The 11,736-nt window shown below is 40.9% G+C and overlaps 1 protein-coding gene across 2 annotated transcripts; it reads right to left on the bottom strand.

Moving 5' to 3' along the window:
* Positions 1-673: 673 nt before the first annotated feature.
* LOC135552046 (splicing factor 3A subunit 3) lies at positions 674-10,370 on the bottom strand. 2 transcript variants are annotated; one of them, XM_064983419.1, is made up of 16 exons: positions 10,252-10,370; positions 5,953-6,057; positions 5,619-5,666; positions 5,410-5,462; positions 5,199-5,328; positions 3,841-3,913; positions 3,665-3,756; positions 3,493-3,575; positions 3,181-3,319; positions 2,959-3,095; positions 2,605-2,712; positions 2,438-2,507; positions 1,904-2,068; positions 1,627-1,737; positions 1,286-1,376; positions 674-1,018 (listed from the first exon to the last, which is right to left on the bottom strand). In XM_064983419.1, the coding sequence occupies exons 2-16, from the start codon at positions 6,046-6,048 to the stop codon at positions 885-887; spliced, it is 1,530 nt and encodes a 509-aa protein (XP_064839491.1). In that variant the 5' UTR covers positions 6,049-6,057; positions 10,252-10,370; the 3' UTR covers positions 674-884. The 2 variants fall into 2 exon arrangements, with proteins under 2 accessions (XP_064839491.1, XP_064839490.1); XM_064983418.1 differs by lacking the exon at positions 10,252-10,370 and having other exon boundaries at positions 5,199-5,304.
* Positions 10,371-11,736: the final 1,366 nt, after the last annotated feature.

Genomic DNA, 11,736 nt, shown 5'->3' with positions numbered 1-11,736 from the left:
CAGGAGCCAGAACTTCCATCTCAACGCATCACCTAAGGAAATGCTTATCTCCTCTCTCAAATGACTTTTAATGGGTGCAGCCTGGAGACTGGTAATGTGGTCATGTGAATTAGTGGTAAACAATTAAACGCTATCATACCCATATCCCTGTTTATATATGACCAGTTATGATGACTGTTGGATGGTGTATATTATAGATAAACAGCAATATTTAGACATTTCTTCCCTCAACTGTACTCATATTGGCAAACTGATACTGTAAGTCAATTTGCATGTCATAGCAAGCAAGTCATGCTACATGAAATAACAATATTTAAATCATTAACAGCTCACTCAAATACAGCACAAGTGTCTTGTATAATTCCAAAAAATCTGCTGAGCTGAGAAAGCATCTTCAACATTTTAAGAAATGTATGAATTAGTAAATAAAAGGTGAATTTTCCTTACCAGGCAAACAGAGGAATCGGTAAGCAAGTGTGAAGATATCTGCAGACTCCCCTCTAGTACAATCCCTTTAAAGGGACTGTCCATCACCTGACAATGGGAGGGTTCTTGGATATACAAAAATGTGTAATCATCCATAAGGGAATGGACAGTGGTTCAGGTGACTCCTTAAACAACTTAAGACATTACAATTGCTTTCTAATAGAACTAACTAACTCAGAAACAACAATGGTGACAAATATTACTCATTTATTATTAGAATCAATGGCTGTTTCATTTCAAAATGGTTGTCAAAGGAAGGAATTAATAAAAACAACATCACAACTTCTAAATGAAAAGTGTAAATGAAAAGGTCAAGGGTCAAAGGCCAAATAAAATAATAATAATAATTGGGCATCACATTGCGCTTCAAGGTTTCCAAGTCTTTGTCAGTCTCCTCTCTACAGCAGACCCTGTCTCTTCAGGTCCTCATAGGTCTTCTTGTTGACCACGTTTCCACTGGAGTCCTCATACTCCTCCTCTGTATCTGGTTGCCAGCGCTCTGATGCCTTCTGTGACTTCAGCTTTGACCATACTGGGTTAAAAATACACTATTATTATCCAGAACGTGGACTGAATGACCAGTCATTTTTCATCATTTATTTAACCAGGAAAGACCCTTGCTGTCAGAAATCTTTTTGTGAGGGCAATCTGGATGTACAACTACTCCGGAAAATATTTATTGGTCTGGTAACACTTTTTTCTCTAACATGACTATTCTATTCAACCCAAATAACAATACTCATTATTTTCACTTGTCATCTGCCTCAGCCTCTATCAGGGCTGTAACAGAACTACTTACGAGAGACTGCGTCCTCGATCTGGGTGACGTTGGCAAAGTGAGCCGTGTTGGGGATTCCCAGGCAGCGCATGCCATGGGCGTGACGCCACTCCTGAGGGGAGGAGACAACAGGTGACAACATATTATCTAGCAGTAATATTAACCAACCATGGTCAACATGCTCTTATCAGCTGAGAACAGAATTAGTCCATTTCTAAAATTGAATCCTCTACAGTTTCACTTATACACACATACAAACGAAAGGAGGGCATTGACATAACACTGTAATAACCTAATATGACATTGTAATAACAATACGCAAATAATTCTACGAATAATGTTGAACAGAAATCTGAACGTACTGCAAAGTGCCTCTGGAAGGCCTTGGGTCCTCTGTATGTGTAGTTTCCACAGATCTCACAGTTATAATTGATGTTCAGGCCATGGAGTTTGTACAGCCAGTATGGAATGGGCTAGAACAATTAAAAACGAGGTTAGCGTGGTAGTATGCAACCGCTGTACAATGAAGTCTGAATAAATAACACCATTATTAATAAAACAATAATTTATATTTCATTAGTATTGCAGCGCTTTAACACAGCTAGTACACAGGTCTGATGTCAGGGCCCGACTCCAAACCTTTCCATCCCAGCCGAGAGGCAGGTTCTTGGGGTTGTAGATTATCTCGTTGTCCTCATCTTCACTCTCACTCTCACTGAGCTGCTCCTCCTCTTCCTCCTCTCTCTCCTCTCCTGTCCTGGCCTGCTTCCTCTGCACGTTCTCATGGGTCAGCTGCCTCTGCTCCTACCGGGCCATAGACAATCAGATGGAAGTGTTAACAGGTGTTTGTGTGGTTATTGTGAGTAACACACACCTATTGTATGGCCGGGACTAACCATTATATAAATGCCCTCAGAACTAAAGACATTCATCATTAAATACGACTAAAAACATAGATGCTGGGCTAATAAAGAACACTAGTATAGAACAAGAAGGCCTGCACACGGTTAAAGCTCCCAATTCACCACTTTATTGACAACGTTTCGATCAGAAACTAATCTTGGTCAGGTGACAGGATGGAAACCTGGTCAATAAAGCGGTGAATTGGGAGCTTTAACCGTGTGCAGGCCTTCTTGTTCTATAAAGGAATCATCCGTGGCATCTTTTACTTACCCCCAGGATTTCCACATACTCATAAACCTGAGACTCCAGGAAGGCGACTTCTTTGTTACGCTCTGTGTCTCTGCAGAGAGATTGGAATGGTCAATAACACGGTGGGAACATGCTATCAGGTGCAGAAAAACATAAAACACGCAAATGTTTAACTGACAATCACATACTTCTTGGGTCCCTTGGACTTCGGGTTCTTGGCGAACAAGGAGGGATCCAGAGATTCCAGGGATTTTCCTTTGGTACTAAACAGCCTCTGGGCTCTCTCTTCCAGGGTTCTGTGAGGTCACATACACATTAGCCATATACACCCATTTAGCAACCTTACAGTAGTCACCCAGTCCGATATTAGTCATCAGTACACCGTCGATCTATACTCCTAGTCTACGGCTGGAATTTGATGTTATTACAATATTCCAGTTACTGTTATAATATTCTAATTACAACTGTTATTCCAGTTTTCCAAGTTTAATGTATGTCCATAGACCTCCTCCCAGCCACAGAAGAGCATGCTTATTGCTTACCCTCCACATTTCAGGCCCAGGGCCATAAGGGCAGACTTCAACCTGTCCAGACCCAGGGAAGCCAACTCCTCCCAAGAGGAGAAAGCAGAAAGGTCTAGATGAGCTCCGGCGTGGGTCAGAGCACTGCTCGTCTCTTTCTAGAACAGAGGAAGAAAATAAAAATGGGAAACTCCCATATAGACCATCACTATAGTAGTCTTCTTCCCCATCTTTGACACTCACTGGCCAGCCAGGGAAGGTCCCCATCTCCCACTTCTTCTCAAACTCTCCCAGGATCTTGCCGTAGAGATCATTCTGGTCCAGCAGAGGTTTGACTCTCTCTGTGTAGTCCTGAAGGTACTCCAGTAGCATCTCTAAGTACCTGTATAACATCGAACACAGGTGTGAAACAACCTGATGGAAAAACATGCGGAGGAGAACTACAAACAAATTAATATAAGGTACTACAATTCTATAGGAATGCATTTAGTGCATTTACAGTACAATCACAAAGAAAAGGTCTGTACAATAAAGCAAATGGTTAAATATGCTTACTTTTTATATTCAGCATTCTTTCTGTCCTTGGAGACATCAAACAGCTGGTCAAATGAGGACAGGTAGCTGATGTACTCCAGTTTCTGAAACAGAGGGCAGAAGGTTAGGCTTTAGTATAGTTTGACATTAGACTAGGATGAAGAGTATTTAGAGTAGCGAGTGGACATCTTACCTCTGCCCCTTTCAGGTTGATGAACTTCCGATAGCAGTCATGAAGATCTAGGTAGCGTCCGTACGCCTCCTCATCACTGAACTCCACCATGTCTGGGGAAAGACCACATAAATAATTACATTAACACCTACACAGTGTTAGACAATGACTCCACCACCACACTGTAGAAAACTCACTCTGTGTTTCTTCAGTTGGGTTCTCTCTAGCCTTGACCAGCTCATCAAACTCCACAGACATGGGCACACAGATCTGAAACAGCAACAGACAGACCAGAGCAGCAGAAATGCTAAACCCTGATGAAGGTTGGTTGACCTAAATTGCAGTTCAAGATTTGGTTTCAGACATTTATTGTGGAACATGCAATAACACAAATTACACACCCCCCCCCCTTCGTGCACCTGGACTGTAGAACGACATATGAGACATATCCTGAGACATATTGAATGATACAATAGTTATTTAAAGGGGCAATGTACGATTGGTGTATCTATGTGTGGACTTTCAAATGAATTACATAAACCCATTGATTGATTCTGGAAGAATAACTTATAAAATGTTGCATGTGCTTAGTTCCAACTGTCATACCCCACCAGAATTCAAAATATAAGTTTGTTTTGCTCTATTTTTTTTTTATAAACAACATATTTGCAAACAAACACTAGTGTATAGCCTCAACACATCTCAAACTATACTTTGATATCATGGATGGTCAGTCCTAGCTCTGTCTATGAATTTGAGTGGTTACATTTCTCCTGCCCCATCCCTCAGCATTTTACCAAAACAGTGGCGGGGTAAAGTAATTATTTTAACTTCAGATTGCCCGTTTACTTTGATATCATGGATGGTCAGTCCTAGCTCTGTCTATGAATTTGAGTGGTTACATTTCTCCTGCCCCATCCCTCAGCATTTTACCAAAACAGTGGCGGGGTAAAGTAATTATTTTAACTTCAGATTGCCCCTTTAAAAACGTATCTCTGTGTCTGGAACTACTTAGGGTTTTTGAGAAGATATACACCGAGTGAACAAAACATTAAAAACACCTACCCCCCTACAAAGTGTACAAAACATGAACCCCCCAAGGTGTCAAAAGCGTTCCACAGGGATGCTGGCGCATGTTGACGCCGATGCTTCCCACAGTTGTGTCAAGTTGGCTGTTGGACCATTCTTGATACAAACGGGAAACTGTTATGCGTGAAAAACCCAGCAGCGATACAGTTTTGATACAAACCAGTGCACCCTGCACCTACTACCATACCCTGTTCAAAGGCACTTAAATCTTTTGTTTTGCCCGTTCACCCTCCGAGTGGCACACATACGTATACAAGCCATGTCTCAATGCTCAAAAATCCTTCTTTAACCTGTCTCCTCCCCTTCTTCTACACAGACTGAAGGGGATTTAAAAAGTAACATCAATGTATGTGTATGCCATGGAAAGAGCCGGTGTTCTTAATGTTTTGTACCCTCTGTGTACTTCTGGGATGATTTATTCAGTGTACAGCTAGGCCTGACAGGAAGGAGTTGATAAAAAGATGACCTCATTTGGATGCTTCCTGTGGAACTCCTTGATCTGTTTTAGTCTGTTGTAGAACTCTGCAAACTCATTTGGTCCCGAGATGGCGTTCAGTTCATCCTTCCTCATGCTGTGGATAGAGAAAGCAAAAATACTACACCTCTGATTTACTCGGCATAACAAGGCTGATCATGCAGGAGCGCTTGAAACACAAACACATTACATACACACTTACCCATCTTTGTCTTCATATGCTTCCCTGACAGTTGAGCTCACGTCCATGTATCTCTGAAAGGATGGCGTAGCTAGTTATCAAAAAAATACTGTCACATCATGCATGTCCTTGACAAGTAGGCTATTAGCCACAAGACAAGTGAATATGAAAATACAGGTCCAACTTGTTATTTACTGTTGTGATGTTTCAATATCACATAGAATACTCACATCCAACATTGCTCTTGTTCGATGGTCTGAGTTTATTTGTTCGCGTAACTGTTTGAGAAGAAAAATCCATAAATATTAACTAAGGTTAGATAGCAAAGCCAGAAACTGGACCAGTTAAACGCTAGCTAACAAACTAGCCTTATATGCAATTCAGCTAACGTTAACTGAATACAATAGCTGTCAGAAATTGTAGCTGGTAAGTTAGCCACAAATAAACAAAATCACAAGCTACTATTCCCAAAAATAACGTTAGCTTATTTGATTTTGTTTAATGCATTAATCAATGAACGTCTTCATTAACATTAAATAGCATTCGCGTTGATGCAAAACATACCGTGGTTTTCTTATGCATCATTTCCTTAGTTTTGGCATCCAACAGCCTTTCCTTCTCCTCATGGTAGCGACGTTGTTGTTCTAAAATCGTCTCCATTGTTATTTTCTGACCAACAAATTACAGAAATAAGAAGGACTTGAACAATGAATGCCGCGAAACTTCGGTTACGTTTATATTCAATGGCGCATGTTGGGACTGTGAGGAACTAATTCCACAGCAGGGTTGCCAGGTCAAGCTTTAATTTCTATCCCAATTCTTCTTCGATGAGGTTTAACAGCGGTTGGCATCCAATAAATGTTGCATTACCGCCATCTACTAGACTGGAGTACAACTTTGCTTGAATAAATAACAAAATAGATTTTTAAAAATACTAACACTAACAATCTAACACTACACTAACAAAAAAATAACATCACCCTACTCAACTATTTAAATCGATTTAGTCATTCGTCAGGCCAACAACCTGAAAGGATGGGACACCACCACTTTTCACACCCTGGAACTCTTCTGATATCAAGTCTCACACACCCAAATACTAGAGGTTGACCAATTAATCGGAATGGGCGATTAATTAGGGCCGATTTCAAGTTTTCATAACAATCGGTAATCGGCATTTTTGGACACTGATTATGGCCGATTACATTGCACTCCACGAGGAGACTGCGTGGGAGGCTGACTACCTGTTATGCGAGTACAGCAAGGAGCCAAGGTAAGGTGCTAGCTAGCATGAAACTTATCTCATGAAAACCAATCAATCTTAACATAATCACTAGTTAACTACACATGGTTGATGATATTACTAGTTTATCTAGCTTGTCCTGCGTTGCATATAATCGATGTTAATTTATCATTGAATCACAGCCTACTTCGCCAAACGGGTGATTTAACAAGGCATTCGCGAAAAAAGCACTTGTCGTCGCACCAATGTGTACCTAACTATAAACATCAACGCCTTTCTTAAAATCAATACACAAGTATATATTTTTAAACCTGCATAATTTAGTTAATATTGCCTGCTAACATGAATTTCTTTTAACTAGGGAAATTGTGTCACTTCTCTTGCGTTCATTACACGCAGTCAGGGTATATGCAACAGTTTGGGCCGCCTGGCTCATTGCAAACTAATTTGCCAGAATTTTACATAAATATGACATAACATTGAAGGTTTTGCAATGTAACACCAATATTTAGACTTATTGATGGCACGTGCGCCGAATACAATAAGTGTAGACCTTCCTGTGAAATGCTTATTTACAAGCCCTTAACCAACAATGCAGATTTAAGAAAATACCTCGGTACCGAGTCAATGTGCAGGGGCACCGCTGTCGAGGTAATTGAGGTAATATGTACATGTAGGTGTAACCGATGTGAAATGGCTAGCAAGTTAGTGGGGTGCGCGCTAATAGCATTTCAATCGGTGACAACTCTCGCTCTGAGACCTGAAGTTGTTCCCCTTGCTCTGCAAGGGCCACAGATTTTGTGGCTCGATGGGTCACGATGCTTCGAGGGTGACTGTTGATGTGTGCAGAGGGTCCCTGGTTCGAGCCCAGGTAGGGGCGAGGAGAGGGGCTGAAGCAATCCTATTACATAGGTAGAGTTATTAAAGTGACTATGCATTGGTAATAAACAGAGAGCAGCAGCAGCGTAGAAGGGGGTGGGGCAATGCAAATTGTCTGGGTAGCCATTTGATTAGCTGGTCAGAAGTCTTATGGCTTAGGGGTAGAAGCTGTTTAGAAGCCTCTTGGACATAGACTTGGCGCTCCAGTACCGCTTGCCATGCGGGTGGCAGAGAGAACAGTCTATGACTAGGGTAGCTGGAGTCTTGGACAATTTTTAGGAACTTCCTATGACACCGCCTGGTATAGAGGTCCTGCATGGCAGGAAGCTTGGCCCCGGTGATTTACTGGGCCGTACGCACTACCCTCTGTAGTGCCTTGCGGTCGGAGGCCAAGCAGTTGCCATACCAGGCAGTGATGCAACCCGTCAGGATGCTTTGAGGATCTGAGGACCCATGCCAAATCTTTTCAGTCTCCTGCGGGGGAATAGGTTTTGTCGTGCCCTCATCACGACTATCTTGCTGTGCTTGGATCATGTTGGACCAAATAAATAAACCCTTTGCGCATGTGCATAACTATAGATAAATCCGACAGCAGAGTTTGAGTGATGTAAGTTTGACAGAAGATCTCGCAATCTCTGAGCAAGAAACACTTGGATGAACATAAAACACTATTTTTAATTGTGTTGTTATTATGTGCCAAATGTTAAGACTACAAAGGTTATAAATGGCCCATTTGCGAGATTGACTTGTCATTTCAATAGACTAGAGGTCGGACGATTAATTAGGGCCGATTTCAAGTTTTCATAACAATCGGAAATCGGTATTTTGGGCGCCGATTTGCAGATATATATATTTTTATATACCTTTATTAAACTAGGCAAGTCAGTTAAGAACACATTCTTATTTTCAATGACGGCCTAGGAACGGTGGGTTAACTGCCTTGTTCAGGGGCAGAAAGACAGATTTTCACATTGTCAGCTTGGGGGATTCAATCTTGCAACCTTACAGTTAACTAGTCCAATGCAATAACGACCTGCCTCTCACTCGTTGCACTTCACAAGGAGACTGCCTGTTACGCAAATGCAGTAAGCCAAGGTAAGTTGCTAGCTAGCATTAAATTTAGCTCATAAAAAACAATCAATCATAATCACTAGTTAACTACACATGGTTTATGATATTACTGGATATTATCTAGCGTGTCCTGCGTTGCATATAATCTGACTGACCATACAAGCATCTAAGTATCTGACTGAGCGGTGGTAGGCAGAAGCAGGCGCGTAAACATTCATTCACATTCAAACAGCACTTTCGTGCGGTTTGCCAGCAGCTCTTCGTTGTGCATCAAGCATTGCGCTGTTTATGACTTCAAGCCTATCAACTCCCGAGATGAGGCTCGTGTAACCGAAGTGAAATGGCTAGCTAGTTAGCATGCGCTAATTGTCGTTCTGTTGCTGGTTCGAGCCCAGGGAGGAGCGAGGAGAGGGACAGAAGCTATACTGTTCCACTGGCAAAACTAAAGTGCCTATAAGAACATCCAATAGTCAAAGGTTAATGAAATACAAATGGTATAGAGGGAAATAGTCTTATAATTCCTATAATAACTACAACCTAAAACTTCTTACCTGGGAATATTGAAGACTCATGTTAAAAGGAACCATCAGCTTTCATATGTTCTGAGCAAGGAACTGAAACGTTAGCTTTCTTAGATAGCACATATTGCACTTTTACTTTCTTCTCCAACACTTTGTTTTTGCATTATTTAAACCAAATTGAACGTTTCATTATTTACTTGAGGCTAAATTGATTTTATTTATGTATTATTTAAGTTAAAATATGTGTTCATTCAGTATTGTTGTAATTGGCATTATTACAAATAAATAAATAAAAATCGGCTGATTTCAGATAGTCTACAGTAGCCTAGAATAAATGTAGGCAAGATGTAAACTGAATGATTTAGCAGCTTGCTTACTTCAAATTAACAGACTAATTTATTCAACATGAAAAGCGAGGCGATTTCGCAATACGAAGTGCTTGTTTCCCCAATAGCTTACTGGAATAGGCTACTGTTGGATGGGGTCATAATTTAAATCACTGAATGAAATATTAATAATATATTTATGAACTGAATATGCTTGTCAACAACCAGTGTTTAATTTTTTTTAATTCGTTTTACATGTAGCCTAATCTGACTACTGTTACCGTCAATCTAACGCGTTCATAATAACACAAGGCAAGTAATAGGCTATTTATTACATTGGTTTGCCAGTGACACAAATTGACTTGCAATGACTCCAGTAATATCGTCATTTCAACATATTTATTGTATCAAGTGGGAGCCTACAATGGCATATACATTAATAGGCTACTTGAGGGCCAGCAGAGGCAAATGTATAATTATTCACTTTTAGCCTAATGTCCGTTTTATTGAGGACTTTTCCCCATAAAAAGAACCACGTGAGGGAGTTCCACAACTTCCTTTTCCAATGTCCACTCAGGCAGCCCCCGAGACTCAAGAACTGAGCATGCATAAAGCACTTTGCTTAATACAGTTTTCTTTAAACAGTCAACATTAGAATGCAGTTTAAACCATCTCCAAGAGATTCATGTAGTGCGCCCAAAGTCGTTTTCCAGTTCTTTGTTTCTATTATTTATTGATGTGCATCACTTCTACAGTATTAATATGTTTAATGGAAAAATACTACGAAATATGTGTCTCTATAACGACAATATAAATAGCTTACCTACAACTGGTAAAAAGCTGTCACAACGTGCGCGCGTGCTGCTCTCTCTCCTCTCTTACTTGATTCAGCCAATAACTGTGGTTCTGTGCTTTGCTCTCTCAAAACACACACACAAACACACACACACCTCCTCTCCCTTACCACTACTGAGGAGCTGGTCACAGAGAAATATATATTTTTAAGAGAAATGCCTTGGTGGTCGTGGTGCAACATAGAAATAGCCCAAAAATACACAATTTTAAGAGAAATGCCTTGGCGGCCGTGGTGCAATTTAGAAATAGCCCAAAAATCCACAACGAATACATTTCACCCGCGACATCGTTTTCAAAGTAGCCCAAATTCAGGAAAACCGCGAACATAGCAACACCGTTCCACAGTTTATTCACCGCGTGAGGAGACATCTTTCCCATAATTTAGGTTCCGCCACCGTCAGTGAGTTTTTGAGTGTGGAAAGAGAGATTATCAGATTTTTTCACCCAGTTTTTTGTTGAGTGATATCATTCTACACGGAACAAAAATATAAACACCACATGCAACAATTTCAAAGATTTTACTGAGTTATAGTTCATTTAAGAAAATCAGTCAATATAAATAAATAAATGGATGGATGGATTTCACATGACTAGGTCGGGGGCGCAGCCATGGGTGGGCCCAGCCAACCAGAATTAGGTTTCCCCACAAAAGGGCTTTGGTGTAGACATAAATACTCCTTAGCACACCCTTCTCCAACCCCTCAGATGATCCCACAGGTGAAGAAGCCAGGTGTGGAGGTCCTGGGCTGACGTGGTTACACGTGGTCTGTGGTTGTGAGGCCAGTTGGACATACTGCCAAATTCTCTAAAATGCCATTAGAGGCGATTTATGGTAGAGAAATTAACATTTAATTCTCTGGCAACAGCTCTGGACCAGGGCCCTTCTCCCCCGATTGCTCAGTTTGGCCGGGTGGCCAGCTCTAGGAAGAGTCTTGGTGGCACCAAACTTCTTCCATTTAAGAATGATGGAGGTCACTGTGATCTTGGGGGCCTTCAATGTTACAGAAATGATTTGGTACCCTTCCCCAGATCTGTGCCTCGACACAATCCGGTCTCTGAGCTCTACTTACAATTCATTCGACCTCATGGCTTGGTTTTTGCTCTGATATGCATTGTCAACAGTGGGACTTAATATAGGCGGTTGCCTTTCCAAATCATGTCCAATCAATTGAATTTACCACAGGTGGACTCCAGACAATTTGTAGAAACTGATCAATGGAAACAGAATGCACCTGAGCTCAATTTCAAGTCTCATAGCAAAGGGTCTGAATACTTACGTAAATAAGGTATTTCTGTTTTTGATTTTTCTATACATTTGCTAAATTTTCTAAAAACATGTTTCCGCTTTGCTATTATGGGCTATTGTGTGGAGATTGATGAGGAAAATGATTTATTTTATACATTTTAGAATAAGGCTGTAACGTAACAAACTGTGGAAAATGGGAAGGGGTCT

The sequence above is a fragment of the Oncorhynchus masou genome, chromosome 13 (assembly GCF_036934945.1).
Source record: "Oncorhynchus masou masou isolate Uvic2021 chromosome 13, UVic_Omas_1.1, whole genome shotgun sequence".
NCBI classification, from domain to species: Eukaryota; Metazoa; Chordata; class Actinopteri; order Salmoniformes; family Salmonidae; genus Oncorhynchus; species Oncorhynchus masou.
This window is presented reverse-complemented; position numbering and strand designations above follow the sequence as displayed.

Bases quoted from the DNA above. Each gene is read 5' to 3' on its own strand.
- LOC135552046 (XM_064983419.1), bottom strand. From the start codon at position 6,048: ATGGAGACGATTTTAGAACAACAACGTCGCTACCATGAGGAGAAGGAA. The intron at 3,914-5,198 runs GTCATCTTTTTA...TTGCTGTTTCAG, and splicing joins ACAGGAAGCATCCAAATGAG to ATCTGTGTGCCCATGTCTGT. The intron at 2,508-2,604 runs GTATGTGATTGT...ATCTCTCTGCAG, and splicing joins AAGTCCAAGGGACCCAAGAA to AGACACAGAGCGTAACAAAG.